Consider the following 17,299-nt stretch of genomic DNA (forward strand, 5'->3'; position numbering starts at 1 on the left):
AGCAGATGTGTCACTTTACTTAGCAGTGATGTTAATCAAAAAGTACCGATGTTCATCTGAGGCCTATTCTGTAATGTTATTTGATGTTTGAATGTCATTTTTAGCTTATTGCCACTAAGTGTGCGACAATAATTTAAAGATGTTGTCTTTAACCTCTTGCTACAGTTCAACATGCACCTCCCCAGAGCGAGGACGAGGCGCTCTTTTGCTCCTGTCACTGCCTTTCACAAAGCAGCACAGAAACCCTTCAGTTCAACAGTGAGTCCAACATGCACCGATAAAAGCTGACATGTCAACCAAGCTAAAAGTCAAGCTACTTTCTTACTTTGGTACATTTTGTCTAACACCTCTGACAGTTTGTTGCATTTATTTGTTCAGAAACGAGGAAGATGTGGCGCCCTGCATGTCAGGATTGCATGGAAGATATATTACCAGAAGCAAATCAAGGTAATAAGTAATTGCATCAAATTGTATTCACATAAACTGATACATTAGAAGGTATTTGTACACATTCTCCTTATTTTGTGGCTGAAACTCAAGTCCATGGAACTTGATTTGGGGATTTTATATCTGAATAAAAATAAGCCATAGTGTGAAAAAGTGTTTTGTTTAATATAATAATTAATCCAAAAGCTTTAAGTCGTCAGTTGACAGGCATAATAACACACTTAATTTAAAGGAGAAATACATATAGTAAACATAATATTGTGCATTTTTGTTGTACTAAAATGTTTTCTTTTGACCGTGATTGTGATTAGTTATTTTCTATCTCATTCCAAAACCAATTTTGTGCTATAAAAACTGTATCCACCTGGAAATGCAGCAGAAACCCAACAGTTTCCACCAAGATCTGACACCTGAGTATCCTGCATCCAGTTTACCTGACAAGGAATCAGAGCAGCCCTCCTGCTTTCAGCCAAAGATTGGTGAGTTCAGCATTGTAAGAAAGTTTGCAACTGTATTATATTTGTCAAACTATTGAAACTGAACTGCTTCTCCTTTCTTAGACTCTCCCTATAAACATCCTGCATTTGGAAACACAAGTGACAGAAGTGAGCCAGGAAAAACAGCAGGACATTCAAACCACTTCAACAGAAGATATCCCGCTGAATATTTCCAATCATCACCAGCGCCTTACAGCCATACTAACAAAAGGGAGAAACTGGAACAGCCCCTGGTCCTGAACCGGAGAGAGGAACTAGATGAAAAAGAGAAACACAGGAGCCAACAAGGTGAAACAACAGACATTTCACCTCCAAGAGACAAATATTTGAATCCAACTCCTGAACCTGAACACAGCGGATCACATGGCAGGAAGAGGCAGCTCGAAGGTGTCAGCTCCATTCAATGTAAGAGGGTGAAGCAGGAAATTGTAGAGGACAGGTCTGATCCATCTCCGCTCAGTACAACTCACACCATGCCAGAGCAACACATAAACACACATGCTTTGTCCGGCCTGTATCCTAACAGCAGTAGATGTCATGTCACCAGAACACTCGTCTCTTATCCAGGATCTGACATGCATCCCCACCAAACTGCTTCATGGGATCCAATTGGGGGTGTTCACAAGATAATGGATCTCTACTCTAGACAACATCTCCTAAAAGATTATTCTTTGAATACCTGCAGAGCAATCAGGGTACCTCCTGTTGCAATGAGGCAAAAAGAGACTTTTGGTTACTATGCGCTGCCTCTTTATTTCCCTCTTGCTTTGATGCAACAGCAATCTTTTTACCTTAGTTCACGTCACATGAACAGTCATCTCCATCATCCTGGCTGACTGACAACATCCTACCTGAGGCCCTGAGAGGAAAGTAGATATTCCCATGAGATAGATTACCCATTACTCCCTGTCTGATAGGTTCACTTTATTTCAACAGGGCTCCACAGTGTCCAGGATGTAGAAACAACTGTGGATATCTATTGATTCATTTATCAATAAAATATACTTTTGCATTAAAACAGCTTCATTTGAGCAACAAATATTATTACCAAACATTGATTTCTTAAATGCCTTTTGGCGACTTTATAGTCATACTTATCTGTAATGCTTCCCTTTGATTGAAAGGTTGTTGTTTTTAAGTTATAAGATTTTTTTAGGATGCATGTGATTTTTTTTTTGGCCAGGTGATCAATTCTCTTGTTTGGAAGGAAAAAAAGTTTTAAAAAGATAATTGTAAATCTGCCAAACTAAAAGGAAATGCAGCTGATAGAGTCTCTGTGATTTGTGCATTAAGCGTAATTTATTATGTTCTACAATGTTTACAATGATATAATAATAATAAATGCTATCATGCTGATGTCAGCATGTATCATTTTCACCATGATCACCATCTTAGTTTAAAACTAATTGGCACTTAACACAAAGTAAAGCTGAAGGGAACGGCATTAGGTATTTGGTCATAAACCAAAGTATGGACAAACTAATTTTGGGGCTATTTTGCCGTTTCATTACAAAGTTAAGCCAAGAAGAGAGGAAACGGGGAGATAGAGGGGACGACATATTGAACTGGATAAAAAGACAGGACTTAAATCCTATTGGCTTTCATACAGGTGGGGTAAGAACAAAAACAACAACAAGAAATGTTACTTTAGTATCAAAAATGTATTTCAAATTTGTAACAATAAAATCAAGCAGCATTAAAACAATACATCAACAAATAATGTCTTCTGAAAGCCTCTGTCGGGCAACATCATGGAACACACTGTGGAACAAGGTGTGTTAAGAATAAAATGTATAAGGAACTAACTTCATAGTGCTTCCAGTTATTCTCATTCATGTCAACTTGGTCAGAAACTTAAATTAAGAAAGAAAATTAACCGGCATCCCTTAGATAGGAAGCATCACAAAGCCAAGGCATTGTAGGTAATAAGAGCTGCCCAAAGGAACATGGGCCCTCCTAAAAGGTAAATAAAACCACACTAAAAGCTCTTGAGACCACGCGAAAGCTTTGGGTATAAAACAGTTCTGGTCCCTGATGGCCCTCACACAGCAAACAATAGCGCATGGTCACACCACGTCCATGCCCAGGCCCCTCGCCACCTCCGTCAGGGCCTGCACCGCCCCCGACGTCCCGCTGCCGTCACAGTCCTCCTGCGACGACCCCCCGGGCTCCTCCTCGATGAGAGGGATGGTGCTCATCACGCAGTAGACCGGAGAGTCGCTTCCTCGGGGGCTCGGCTGAGACGAGACGTCCTCCGCTCCAGAGAGATCCGAGCCGTACGAGGAGGAGGAGCTGGAGGAGGGCGAGGAGGACCCTGCGGGGGAGCTCCGGCTGCTCTCCGGTGGGACGGCAGCCCTCTTCGTTCTCTGACTTTTCCGAAGGCTCTGCGGCTTTTTGGCCATGTTCTTCATGATCTCCTTCGTCACTTCCACAGTCTCAAACCGCACCATGTTCACTTTTAGGAAGCCGTCTACGTCTTTTCTGTAACTGTGAAGAAAGCATGTGGAACAAACTCGGATCAAATATGGATTATTTCAACTTTGAATCACTTAAATTGCATTTGATGTCTCTTCCCCCCTCCAAGGATGAGAAGTTGAGCGGTTTAAAGAAATAGTGGTTTCAGTTTTAATTGCTGTTGTGACTTACCGAAAGCGAGAATGTCCAGACGGCCATTTCAGCTCGTGCTTCTTGCGGAGGTGAAGTGTGAGAGTGTAACACCAGGAGAAGACCTTATCACAGATATGGCATTTATATTTGGACATCCCTCCGACCTGTTGGTGTCCATCATGGAATCATGTAAACAACACAATTCTGTAACTCTCAATGAGATTACAGCAGGTTGTCATTGCAATCAAAATAGGTTTTACACTAACAAACCTGGTGCGCTCTCTTGTAGTGGTAGCTCATGGTTGGAAATGTGTGACAGGAATAATCACAGCCCTCCACTGTACAGTGATACACGGTGCCCTCATTGTGAACCTCGGTGTGCTTCTGCAGGTCGCGCTGGTTCTTAAATCTGAAAAGGAAAGGATAAAGGTACTCTTTAAACACAACATACTCAAAGAATATGTTCACATTCTGCAACTCAAATGACAAAGAAATATACCAGAGGAATTACATTAATAGGACAATCAAAATACATTTGTTACTAAAAGGTTTTTCCCATAAATAATGGTAATCGAATAAAAAGCTAACGTGGATAAGGATATTCAGGTCTGTACAGAGTAGATATTAAAGGCTATTTGGTTACAAATGCAAGTAAAAGGATCCAACCAGCAGATAACATGCTAGGACAAATAGCCCAACAGTATGTTAAGAAATGTAAAGTGTTGTCCACCTCTTTGATTTTTGTAACTTCTCAGTTGCAGAACGAAATGTGAAATAAACGTTTGAATAATTTGATGACATTTATTTTTACAAATAAACTGACTAACAGGTTCTGAAGGATAACCCTGAGTGATAAAGCATTTTAAAAAGGTATTTTATTGAAGCTTGATATTGCTTTTAATGCTAAACATACGTGAAGACACAATTCAGGGGTGGCTGTAAACAACACTTGTCAGCTGGACATCCAATCAGCTGTCCAAAGATCTACCTCTTGTCGCAGAAGTCGCACGGGAAGGGCCGCTCGTCACAGTGGCGAAATCTGATGTGGATCTTCAGAGCTGCCAAAGTGGTGCAGGTCATGTCACAGAAGGGACACTTCACCTGGTTCACTGGAATACAAGAGAGCAACAATTAGATATAATACTTGCCAAACATGTCTGTGTCTACGGTTTGGACATTGTTAACTCTAGCGACATTATTATTTTCATTAGCCCTTCACTGTCCGGCAGTGGCTCAGTCAGTAGGGGCTTGGACTGTGAGCCGTAGGGTCGCCGGTTCAAGTCCCCGACCAGACCTAAATATGGAGTGTGGACTGCGATTTGGAGATCCAGTTCACCTCCTGCCCTGCCGTGGTGCCCTTGAGCAAGGCACCGGACATCCCCCTTCCCCCCCCACTCCCATTGCTCCCCGGGCGCTGTAAAATAGCTGCCCTAGTAGTTAGGATGGGTTAAATGCAGAGGCCAAATGTCACTGTGTGCTGTGTGCATGTATGTGTGACCATTAAAGAGGCTTTCATCCCTCCCATTCTATCTATCTTTTTTTTTAAATGCCTTTGTCTGAATGTCTTTCATTTTTTGTAAAGCACCTTGAATTGCCTTGTGTTGAAAGGTGCTATATAAATAAACTTGCCTTGCCTTCTATCTAAATGAACCCGACTGTATCCACGCCTAACATCACACTAAATCCTCTTTTCATACCCAGAATGTAACAAGGTAACAAAGTTGTAGAATAGATGCTTACCATGCTGACGAACATGATCCCTCAACAGCCTCTCGTTGGAAAAAGCTTTGCCACAATGTTCACACACCAGTGAATCTGCTCAAATTAGAGGTAAAGGAACAGAATTCAGCATACAGGCAATACTATCAGATCTATCTGCATCGTGGAAATAATGAAGAGTCCTTCACCTATTGGCTCGGCCTGCCTGTGCAGGTGGTCGAACAACTTAGTGTTGCTGGAGAACATGTTGCCACACGTCGGGCAAGCCACCAGTCTCTCCTGAGTGTGGCTCCGCATGTGCTCCCTCAGACGGTATCGGATTTTGAAGGAAGCATCGCAGCCTGTAAAAGAAATATGAGGTTCAGATAAGGTCAAACTTAAAGGCTCTATTCCAATCCAACTCCAACATTCTCCCCCTACCCATTTCAACACCATTTGCACCGTTATAAAACCCTCAAAGAGCGAGTCTGCATGGGTCCTGACTTAATAACCGGTAATACCTGACCAAGTGCAACACTGTTTGTGTCAGACAGATGTTAACAACTTGAAGATGAACTTGTATGTTTGTATACTTCATCTGGTACACAGCAGATGTGTGCATTTGATTGTCAAGTTTTTTGATATTTACAGGTACTGTAAAAAAGGCTCATAAACATCTGATTTAGCAAAAAAAGGAACGCCTTTAAAGATTTTTGGTGGTTTATTATAATTATAACGTAGGGCTGCTCGATTATGGCAAAAATCATAATCTCGATTATTTGGGTCAATAATTGATATCACGATTATTAAAAACAATTATCCATTTACTTTGAAAACATCAATTTATTGGAAAACATTTTTTCGATGATGTTGTTTTCATAATCGTTGCAAGCCGATTAATTGAGCAGCCCTATTATAACGTATACTTTTAGCCCAAGAGAAGCTGATTCTCAATCATTGTTGCAAAAGTTCCGTTTTGTGTTTGCCAGGAGAGAGGTCAGATGTTCCAAAGCTTACTGCTGTATCTACGCCCTGCACCTGAATAAAAGGAGCCTCATTCAGCTGTGAGTATGACTACAGATGGAGTTCACTCTGTCACAGAGAAGGAGTGTGTAGGGGATGCTTTTGAATTGGGCTGAAGTTATAATAGGAACATCTCATTGATCTGTTTTGACTTTGTTATACCTGTCCAGGGGCATAAGAAAGTCTGCTGCTGATGAGGGAGGGACTGTGGCTCAGCACTTTCAACGTGATTGTCCACGTGTCGGTAAAACCACTCAGGATTGTTAAATGTACTCTGTGTAAAAGAAGAACATAACTTAATTAATATTGGTGCTATCAATCATTTGATAACCAATGGATCATTCTAATTAAAAAGGAAAAACCTACATCACAGTGTTCCCATTGGCAGACGTATCCATCCGACCCTTCGGGAACCAGGTTGCTGCTGTGCAGACCTTCGTTGCAGCTGGGTAGGTCGGGGCGGGACTTGAGAAGCCTCGCCCCGACGAACTTCAGCTTACCGTGATAATTGTGGAAGTGAGCGTGGACCTCCAGCTCCGCAGGGCAGCCCATGGCTAGAAATTGACACCCTTTCCAGAGACAAGCATACTCGTCTAAACAAAGAAAGGGAAGGAGTTACAACTGCAGTTTAGAAATGACTGTTTTTGTGTACAGGGAGCTCGCTGAGATTTGATTGAGTAGGTTAGGGCAATCACCTAAACATTTACAGACATAAACCTTTATGACTAGTATATTTCTTCAGACTAGTTGTTGCCCTATTGCAAAAAAGGACAGTGTTGTTGTCTTACATTGTAACCAAGTGTGTACACATGTCGTTAATGCATTTTAAGTTACAAAAGATAACCTTTTCCTGTAGTTAGCACCATACATAAGCAATACATTAGCCTATAGTAAGACTAACAACACTGACCTGGTGTGAACATTGTTATAGATGATTTAGAATGAGTTCCTAACTACATAAAGGTTAGAATGACTGAAAGGTCATATTTATTTCCAGCCCTGCAAGTGACACAGCATGATCCTTTAGTTTGTCTTGTATGATCCTCAGTTACTCACCAAGCTCCTCTAAGGCGTCGTTGTCTCCCAGGTAGTCCTTTAAATGCAGAGCCATATGATCGCTGAGCTCCTCCACGGTGCAGCCCCTGAAGTCGCATGAATCCCACTCACACATCACCTCAAAATTGTCTAGTCTCTTAGTTGTCATCATGATGGTGATTAATGTGAGCTCAGCTGCTGCTAACAATCCCGAATGAGAATCAGAATTGGTTAGTTAGCATATGATAATAGCAAGATGTTGAAATGTAAACACCGGTTAAACAGACATAACCTAAAGTTAGCTGAGAACTGATTCTCTTTTCTGACTGAAAGCTGCACTCACTAAAATCCATTCGGAGTGGCTTTTTATTTTCATTTAGAAAATAGTGGTTTTTCAAATGCTGATTATGTATTATGTCTGTTGTGTTAATCTAGCTAAGAGTTAGCATGTTGTCTAGCTAACGCTGAACCTGTCACTGGTTTGCACTCTGTCGGACTTTTCCTAAAACAGCAAACGTATATGGTTTACAGTTTGACATCTTAATGGTCGATTTGTAAACACATACTTATGTTTCTGTTGTTATACACGACGTTAAATAAATGGTTCTCTTACGAGTATGAATGTCCCTGGCTGCAGCAGCTGAGCCTCTTCCCTCCTCTCAGCTTGTCTGGCTTTGTTTATTTCCGGTCACTATCATCCTTCTTCTTCGCTGGTAAAAATGGCGGCTAGCGTCCCAAATATTGCTTTGCCGCCCACTACTGGATTTAATCTAAAACTCTACTTAGTAAATACAATAATACAAAACCTCCTAGTTCCCACCAATTACTCACTTTGTTATTCATATTACGTCTTTCATTTCAACATATCCTTGTTGCACATGTATAGTTTATCAGATTGCCATTAATCCACCAGTACAATTATCATTACCCTTGCTCAAAAGGACAAAACCTAACCTGTTCTTCACAATGTAACACTGCAACTGTTAAATACAAGAATAAAAGTAACAGGGCAGTGTAAATATGATACATTTATTCAAGAAGGCAGCATCAAAATACTAATACATAAATGGCATTGGCAACAGTGTTGTTTTCGTCCATGTAGTGTGAGTTTGTATTCCTGACATAGCAACCATGACCATGGTTACTGCAGTATGATGCACTCCCACACTTGCCATGTTGTGATAATAGGTTTATTTTCCTGGTAGCTATTTGGATAACAGAGATCCGAGCCAGGGAAGTAGAGAGATACTCACACCATCCAGCAGGGGACACCTTCAAGAACTTGATATTGCAAAGATGGAAATCTAATCTACTTTGCTTGGCATTCGGAAACCTTACTTTGTATCCAGTTTACATGATGCTTTGAGATTGTGTAAGAAATCCTATCCACTAGAGGTCATCATTTGCTGATCATCAGCACCACAATATGCAATGTGTTGTGTGTCAAGAAATACAATATTTTCACAAGGGTGCTTGTCAAAGAATGGTTTGGTGCACACTCATAAACCCCTACAGCGCTGTTGTTTAGTTGAGCATTTACATTTAATGATTATTTATGGTTCTTTTGTTCCCTTTTTGAAACTGCAAGTTATTTTTTCCACATAAAAAAATGTACACCACTAAATCATGTAGAATATTTAATATCAAGTATATCAATTCTCTATTGAACCCTTTTTAACACAATAAAATAACCATGTAGGTGGAGCTGTATCCAGCCAGACAAGTCTTTTATAGAAGGGATGGAGCTTAGGCAGACCCAGTGCCATTACTGAGCTGTTATTCAATATTTTATGCTGTTCTGCGAACATAAGGGCCCATAACAACTGAATTATTCATGCAGTTTTATGTCAGGATGACTGATTCACAAGGAAATGACCAGCAGCAGCAGCCATGAGCTATAGTGAATGAACTGGAAAACGATCAAATAATATTTTCACTTGGACTTTGAATCTTTGTTTCTTCATAATGGGAATATGTTTGCAATTCCTGCATCTAAAGAAAAAAGAGAGTGCTTGATTTGGCTTCTGGAAGGCTGTGAGAATAAAATACATGGCTGAAAAGAAAGGTTTTCCAAGGTCTTTTTGAAAAACTAGGTTAGGTCGATTTTGTATTATTATTATTATTTTGTATACTGATGTTATACATAATACATGCTATAAATTAAATGGTTACCTTTTAATTTGAAAACTTAAATAACTAATCATTACTGTAGCATCCACAATCAGCTTCACCAAATGCAAATAAGATATTAAACAAGAGGGGGTTTGATTGAACTAGAAGGGAATAACTAACAACAGCTCTGCCAGATTTAGAAGCCCCCCTGCCATTTTATACACCAGGAATCTAGAGTAAAATGCTTTTGTTTGCTTAATCCTTAATTTAAATGTTTTGTTATTTTACCACATTTACACAACTCAAAAATCATTTTTATTTAGATTATGGGTGTGAATGTATATTGCTCTTTAATTTACAAAATATATATAAAAAACACTAATGCCTATAGGGTAGAATAAGTCAGAACACAAGCTGTTAGTATCATCACTTTATTCAGAATTCAACCAGAGCAAGCTGAGAGAAAAAGCACAGTTTCACGTCTGCAGCAGTATGACGTTGTTATTTCATAATTTCCCTCTGGTTTGATGCCACGTGTGGCCCAAACCAGACAGCATATAGAATGAGCGATTTAGCACCAGGGTGTTGGAGTGTGTAGCAGCAGGTCTTATGGTTAGGTCAGACATGGTGCTAGCAGGCAGCAGGCTGTAAGGTCATACACATCAAAACTCTCAGGCTCACACACGGAAGCTTAAACTTGAAGCAGACTCACGGTGGGTAGTGCTTGACTGGGCTCTCGCACACTGCAGCCATGTTTGCCGCCACAGGTAAGTAAAAACCCCTCATGTCATGTTCACAATGAACAGGTGTCATTTGCGTATTATCAGACAGCAACATTATAAAAAGCTGAACTTCAAGTCCTGGCCCATTCCTTGTTCTTTCCCACCTGGTGAGATCAGCCCATTCAGAGTGACATTTATTGAGTAAATACAATAGTTTTTCCCTTTTCAGGCCTTTATGCATACATTTCTTTTCTTCTCATTTAGCACAATTACAGCATCACAGATCAGAGGACGGAATACAATGTCACAAATACTGAGTCATAATAAGTACTGCAGTATTCCCATTAAATCAAAGGAGTGGATTTCCATTAAGATTGCCAGAATTGTGTTAGTGGGTACAACCATATTGCTGGTGCGTTTAGGTAATAGCTTTATTAGCCACTAGATTATGATTTCGTGAATGTACTTTAGTTTTTTCGGTGTGACTAAAATCTATTACTACGCATGCATTACACTTGAAAAGTTCTTTCCCCTAGAAATGTATCTTTAGTTGCTCAATTTACAAGCAACAATGTGACTGTGTGACATATAGTCTGCTGAAATGTAGCCACTCAACCAAACACAGTGTCCTGCATGCAAGCCGTAGCAATTATATTACACTTCATTTGGTTTCTTGGCAACCAAACTGATAAGACCAGATATCATCCCAAACAATGAAATGAAAACCAGGACCATACAGCGGAGGCACTGTAACTAGGAAAAGCAACCCTAAAACATATGTTGTACTGTCACAACACCTCTTATGTGATAAAGTCTGAGAGAAAAACTATCCCCCTGACTTTTTCTACAATCATTTCAAAACTGATTTTAGTTTTTATTCATTAAGACAAAGGTAAAAATTCCCTTTCATACACATATGTGTACTGATGGCTTTTTTTATGGTTCGATGTCAAACAGAACTCATATAAACAAAGTGCAAATAATGTGCTCGATAATATAAAGCGGTTTTGTGCACCAAAACACAAGGGATCACATACTTACATACATCTGAACACACACTCTCTCTCTGTCTCACACACACACACACACTTACTCACATTTTACAGTGAAATGACTTGCATTATTTTGAAAGCTCAACATCAGTGCCCATTTAAAGGTGACTAATATATGACAGGACAGCAAAAACAACAGGTCAGGAAATAAACCAAAAGGAAGAAATGTGCCTAATTCGTCATGTCGCCTTTGATCACACACATTAAAGTGTAGAGAGAAACTTAATTTAGTGGTTTGCTTCAGCCAGTCTATTGCTGATCTCTTTGCTCTTCTTGGTGACGACTCCATCTGGTTTGGGTTCTGGGGTGCCCAAAGACGGTTTCTTCTTGGCTGACAGGGAACTAGCAAGCACCTTCTCTTTTGATTTTTTCACCATCTTCCCTGTTGTTGTTGGTGTCTTTTTTGGTTTGATGCGAGACACTGGTTTATCCACCTGAAAGAGAAGAGGGGTGAAAATATTGAGATGGACAAAAAAAAAAGTTAATTAAACATAAACCTCGTCGGGAAGCCATAGTTTGATAATTTGGGAAATGCAGTTATTTGCTCTCTTGACGAGAGTAAGTTAAGACAATTGATACCACCTTCCTGTCTTTCCATTAAATATGCAGCTGATTAGCTTAGCCTAGCATAAAGACTCAACAGCACCTTCTTGGCTTGGTGCTGTCACTTCCTGGAGAATTTCCATGACAGCCAGACTGGTACGAGAGCCTAGTATTGATCATCTCATCCAAGTCTTGGCAGGAAAGCAAATGAGCGCATTTCCCAAAATGTTAAACTAACCCTTTAAAGGAGTGCTTAATCCATTAAGACTCTAAATAATGTCAAAGTGCTATTTTGGCATGCAAAAGGTACCTTTGTTACCCTGTTACTTAAATGAGGACAGGCAAATGACACCATACGGTATAGGTGATATTTGCATTATGTGGATTAGTGCAATGGAGATAAAATAAAAAATAAACAGCACAAGAGGTATTTCTGCCTTTGTCTTTATAGAACAGTGGTTTGTGCAGTTTTTCTATAGAGAGGCGAAGTCCCTCCCTTTCTGGGGGAGCTCCATCGGACCTTATTTCGGAAAAATTATGTATTGAAGTCAATGGAGAGAGAAAGATTATCTTTCGATCCCGTTTGAATTGTGCCACGAATTACACAAGTCAACAAAAATTAAAATGTGTCGTAAAACTGTGAAGTAACACTTTTTTTGTGTGAAACCGCTCAATGAACTACATCTCCCGTCTCGCACCACACACCAAGACGGCCGTCACGTTGGCACATTTCACTTCTTTCTTTCAGAATGAGGCGGAAAGTATTAAAAGAGGTGACAATCACTACAAGTCTGGGCATGTTGAGAGCTGTACATACACACAAGGGGAGATAGTCGGTTCCGTAAGAGCCAGCATGCGGGACCGGGTTTCTGGGATTTGTAGTCTTTCTAGTTGCGTATTTTTCATAGTCTTATATTTCAACAGTTTTACGACAAACTGTGACTTTTTTGACGTGGAAATTATTTTTTAAGATTGACAAACATCATATGTGTAATTCATGGCACAATTCAAACGGGATCGAAAGATACGTTTTCTCTCTCCATTGACTCCAATATATAATTTTTCTGAAATAAAGTCCCATAGACTGGAAGTAGATGGGTGTGACTTCGCCTCTCTATTGAAATGGAAAAAGAAGAAGAAACCATAACCTAAAGAGTTAGTGGTTATGATGTTAGTCTGTAAAAGAAATGTAATGTTTTGATAACATTCAACTATTAACAGTAGTAGTGGAGGATTAAGAAGCGTGAGACTGGAGGATTGCTGGTTCAAACTCTTACACCTACTTGGAAAATTAAGCAAGGCACTCTCCTCTCCCTGCTCTTGTTGAGTTTAATATTTTCTTGATTAGCTCCAATATACTCACATTTTGCTGAGTAAATACATCTTAAAAAAGTATTTATTATAAGCAATGACAACTGTTTGTAAAGGCTGTAACTGAGAATAAAAGGGAAATGCTCTAATCCTAAGAATAATAGGGACCATGGTGCTATTTGGACCAAAAAAAGTAAACATATTATGCACCATTCACAATACAGTCCAGATTATAATCAACACATTTACTTTTACTCTTGTATGTGGAGATTGAAGAATCAAATTCATGGCTGCATAATACTGAATTTCAAACTGCTACTACACTGAAATGAAAAGCTAAAAAGGATAACATGCAATTGGCACAAACACACTGTTGTGCCTTTCTTTAAGTGGTACATTTTGTGTGATATTTTACAAACAAACAAAAAGTATACTTTCCAAATGTAATTGTAGCTATACATTGTCTCCAACACAGAGCCATAAACAGTGAAGATCTTTTTAAATGTACACTTATGAAATGTCTTGTTGCCCTCTATAATGTATTGAACCCATCTCTTTTGTTTTGATCCTAATCTGTTACTCTCAAGTATAATCTAAGTTTACTTGTTTCTTTTATTTATGAATGAATCCACCCTTTTGCTCCATAAATGGTGGTGGGTGATGCAAGCTGAGGTGGGTAAACAGTGAAGATGTGGCTGATACTTTTTGCAGGGTTGCATCCGGCAGCTGGGTGAAACGTGACTGTGGCTCGTACTAGCCAAGGCGCAGACTGTGTGTGTGTGTATGTGTGTGTGTGTATGTGTGTGTACAGTATGCAAGTTTTTGCGTCTGATCAACTTGAGGTCAGCCTCCATGCCTTTTGAAGAAACAGACAACACACCTGACTACAGCAGATTTAGAACAGAGCTGCTCTCAGTCTCTGAGACGTCCTACAAGAATGAGAGAGGGAGTGGCCATATGAACACACTACAGACACATTGTTAACCACTTGTTGTCTGAACTGTCAATCATGCACACGGATACCAATCTATGTGAGAAATAACTTGGAATAAAAGGCATACCTTATTATGAGATGATGTCACTATAATCCAAAAATGGGATGCAATAAATATATTTGTTATTGGTATGTTATTGCTTTTTTTCTTTTTAGTTGACACAGTGTGGCTACTTAAACATTTCACTGTCTGATTTATATGCATGATGAAATAAAATAAGGGCTAATTTTGCAATTTAAAATGAATACAAATTTAGATTTGAAGCTGTTTAATGTGTTTGCATTTAATCAATCACAATGCCAAGCCACAGTATGAAGCCATGTACACATCAACGCTTCTAGTGATTAACAATTTATGTTAAAAACAATAAAAACTGACAGTGTTTATCGCAAAGTACTAGACCTAGATAATTGCAGGGCTAATAAAGTTTAAGACAAGTCTTAAATCCAAGTACTTAATTGAATAACAGTAAATAGTGTTACCAGGGTCACAGTCCCCACATCAGTGTTTGGCGCACGCTCTCACCTTGCTAGTTTCCTTGCCCGGCTCATTGTACAGGCTGCGTATCCTCCTGCGGTCGATCAGCTTGTTGTCGGCGGGCTGAGCCTTCACCTGCTCCCCCTTGTATGTGGCGCTGTAGCTGGTCTCACGGCTGCTCTCCTCCACTGGGGGTTTATACTGAGATGGAGCTTTAATGGCCTTCACTGGTTTCACATCCTTATATGCCTTGAACTCAGTCCTAAAAAATGAAATAAGCAAACAGAGAGGTATCTGTGGATGTGATTTACGATCATTTCATTATCAATCAATTTGACAATTACTTCCCTGATTGAGTATATTTTGTGTGAAAGCGAGTGTAGTGAGTCACTACTTTTTAATGTGAAGGAGTTTTGTTTCATGGATTAAGATTCAATATTGGACGGTATCTATGATAAATGATGGGTACTCATCACCGTGAGCAGCTATCTAACTGAAGTCAAAATCTAATTTTCACATGTTCTTTTGAGTTCTGTTTTAAGTTCTGTAAGACGATAAGTCTTAAGTTTGAGTTTTAAGTTCTGTAACACCATAAATGTCAGCATGCATTGACTAGACTTTTGTTCTTATTGCTATACTAAAATGAATTATCCTTTACTCACTGGTTACTGGTCTTACAGTATATAATAATTCATGAGTTTCTTATTAATTTCTGATATCAAAGCTAGCTTTTAATAGATATTAAGAAAGTATTTAATTGCCAATTTGACCAGGAAATCCTGTTTTAACTTTTTTTTAAAAGCCAATTCAAAAGACAAATGCAGATTTTTTAAATCTCCAATGTTTGCTCACAAAGCACATTGGCCCAGGTTGCATGTTTAGTTTATTAGTCAGTTGAGTTAATTTGAAATATTCTCTCTGAATAAGTTTCCTTTAACAAAGGCACTGGTACGACAACTTCAATATTTCAGTAGGGCATACTGAAGGCAGCAAGTCTTAACTAAGTTTGCAAGCATCATGCATCCCTAATTAGATTCAGAGGAAGACTGCTAATAAACCAAGTTAAGACACATGATTACATTCAGACCCTTTTACTGGCTGTACTGGGCTACTGCATTGATTTAGTACACTAGAGAGGATAAATCAGAGACAAATCAATAATGCAAGCTTTATCTGTGGCAATATCAGTTTGATTTGGAAATGCATAGAGAGTATTAAAAAAACACAATGCAATAACAAATATATCCGTTAATGATCTGATCTTTAAATGTGTCATCTCTGCACAGAGGAGCGGTCTGGCACACAGGAAGTCATTCCGTAGGTTAGTTGAAACGCTTTTAGAATGTGAAAGAGCGTACATGATAAGGTCTCGCTGCCTGAGGCTTACCTGTAGCTGCTGGAAGTCACCTGCTTTATCTGCCTGTTGAGAGCGTCTGCAGCCGCTCTGCCTTTCTTCTGCTCGGCGCTCACTTCTGCAGAAACCTGCTCCTCCGTCTTCTCCACAGTTTGTCTCTCTGCTGACTTTTCCCTCTTTCCGCTCTTCTTCGTCGGCTCGTTTGACTCTTTCTCCTGTGTTTTCTCTTCGATCTCGCTCTTCTCCACGCCGCTCTCCACCTCTGGGGCCGCTTGCTCCTGTTTTCCGCCCCCTGCGCTTCGCGCTGGCCCCGCGGAGGTGGGGCTGGGTTTGGGGATCCAGGGGTGGTCGTTCTTCTTCGCTATAGGCCAGGCCTTATAATCCTTCTGGTACTGAGTTTCGTTGTTGAACGGGGCCGCCGAGCGCTGCAACTCATTCCTGGGTTTACAGCTGGGCTCGGGGCGAACTCTCCAGGCCTTGAAGTCTTGGCGCATGACAGACGCAGCAGAGCCATCTTTTCCCGCTGCGGCACCCGTCGCGGGCGGTGCCTTCCCTGGCTCCTGCTCACCGGAATGAGGCTGGGTTTCTATGGCAATGGCCCCGGCCCTCTTCAGCCTCGGCTGCGGGTGATGGGGAAGATGCTGCACCTCGCCCACATCCGAGTATCTGGTAAAAACCAAAGGCACCGCGATGTCCCCTTTGTCCAGCTCGGTCCAATAGCGGTTGATGCAGCAAGCACGCGTGAGGCACGGCCATGCCATGATGATACAAAAACAAGGCTGGCGAGAAAAAGATGCGCAGAAAAACTCTAGATGACGGATTGACGTGCAAATGAACGTCCTACTCACGATTCGAAGACTTGCATAGGCTTGGTCCCTGTAACCTCTCAGATTCTGCCCCGTCAGTTATTTCTTCTTAAAGCTCTCTGCAATTCACACCACTCTTTGCCTGATATGAGAGAAAGTAGATCCCCTCCTGCAGGATATTTGTTGACTGAAGTTTAAATGGACTTTGGGGCGTGCTGTGGAGTGCACATTGCTGTCTAGTTGCGCATCAAAGCGACCCCACCCACATTTGTGTGTAGCCAAGATGCCCGGTTTGCGTGAGTGAGTTTGCACGGTGAACTATCACCTGAGCTCGTCACAGCCTGGCCAGCAGAGGGAGGAGACATGGTTAACCCCTGTGCTGCCATGTCAGAAAAGGCCGAATTACAACGTCAGGGGATGTAACAGTAGCCTGCTGTGGTTCCATGGAGAGGAAATGGCCGATCATGATGATGTGAGGGGCGGAATAAAGATTCTCTTTTACAAGCTTTAATTCTGAAATCCATGTTTATTATTTTGGCATCCTTCTTTAAAATAAAGATTTTGACTAGATGGATTACAAAATTAAGTTTACATGCAATTTAAGAGAGATACAAATAAAA

At 40.4% G+C, this 17,299-nt stretch overlaps 2 protein-coding genes across 4 annotated transcripts; both read right to left on the reverse strand.

The window, feature by feature from the left end:
• Positions 1-3,010: 3,010 nt before the first annotated feature.
• zgc:112083 (uncharacterized protein LOC550461 homolog) lies at positions 3,011-8,037 on the reverse strand. 2 transcript variants are annotated; one of them, XM_034197825.1, is made up of 10 exons: positions 7,921-8,037; positions 7,329-7,517; positions 6,639-6,865; positions 6,435-6,546; positions 5,459-5,611; positions 5,292-5,366; positions 4,540-4,660; positions 3,822-3,960; positions 3,591-3,715; positions 3,011-3,431 (listed from the first exon to the last, which is right to left on the reverse strand). In XM_034197825.1, the coding sequence occupies exons 2-10, from the start codon at positions 7,477-7,479 to the stop codon at positions 3,011-3,013; spliced, it is 1,524 nt and encodes a 507-aa protein (XP_034053716.1). In that variant the 5' UTR covers positions 7,480-7,517; positions 7,921-8,037. The 2 variants fall into 2 exon arrangements, with proteins under 2 accessions (XP_034053716.1, XP_034053717.1); XM_034197826.1 differs by having other exon boundaries at positions 7,329-7,995.
• Positions 8,038-9,834: 1,797 nt separating this feature from the next.
• map6b (microtubule-associated protein 6b) lies at positions 9,835-17,118 on the reverse strand. 2 transcript variants are annotated; one of them, XM_034197912.1, is made up of 4 exons: positions 15,907-17,118; positions 14,568-14,781; positions 14,109-14,128; positions 9,835-11,627 (listed from the first exon to the last, which is right to left on the reverse strand). In XM_034197912.1, exons 1-3 carry the CDS (start codon positions 16,632-16,634, stop codon positions 14,126-14,128), a joined length of 945 nt encoding a protein of 314 aa, XP_034053803.1. In that variant the 5' UTR covers positions 16,635-17,118; the 3' UTR covers positions 9,835-11,627; positions 14,109-14,125. The 2 variants fall into 2 exon arrangements, with proteins under 2 accessions (XP_034053803.1, XP_034053802.1); XM_034197911.1 differs by lacking the exon at positions 14,109-14,128 and having other exon boundaries at positions 15,907-17,107.
• Between the last annotated feature and the right edge of the window lie 181 nt (positions 17,119-17,299).

This window comes from Gymnodraco acuticeps, unplaced genomic scaffold, assembly GCF_902827175.1.
Source record: "Gymnodraco acuticeps unplaced genomic scaffold, fGymAcu1.1, whole genome shotgun sequence".
In the NCBI taxonomy this organism is placed as follows: Eukaryota; Metazoa; Chordata; class Actinopteri; order Perciformes; family Bathydraconidae; genus Gymnodraco; species Gymnodraco acuticeps.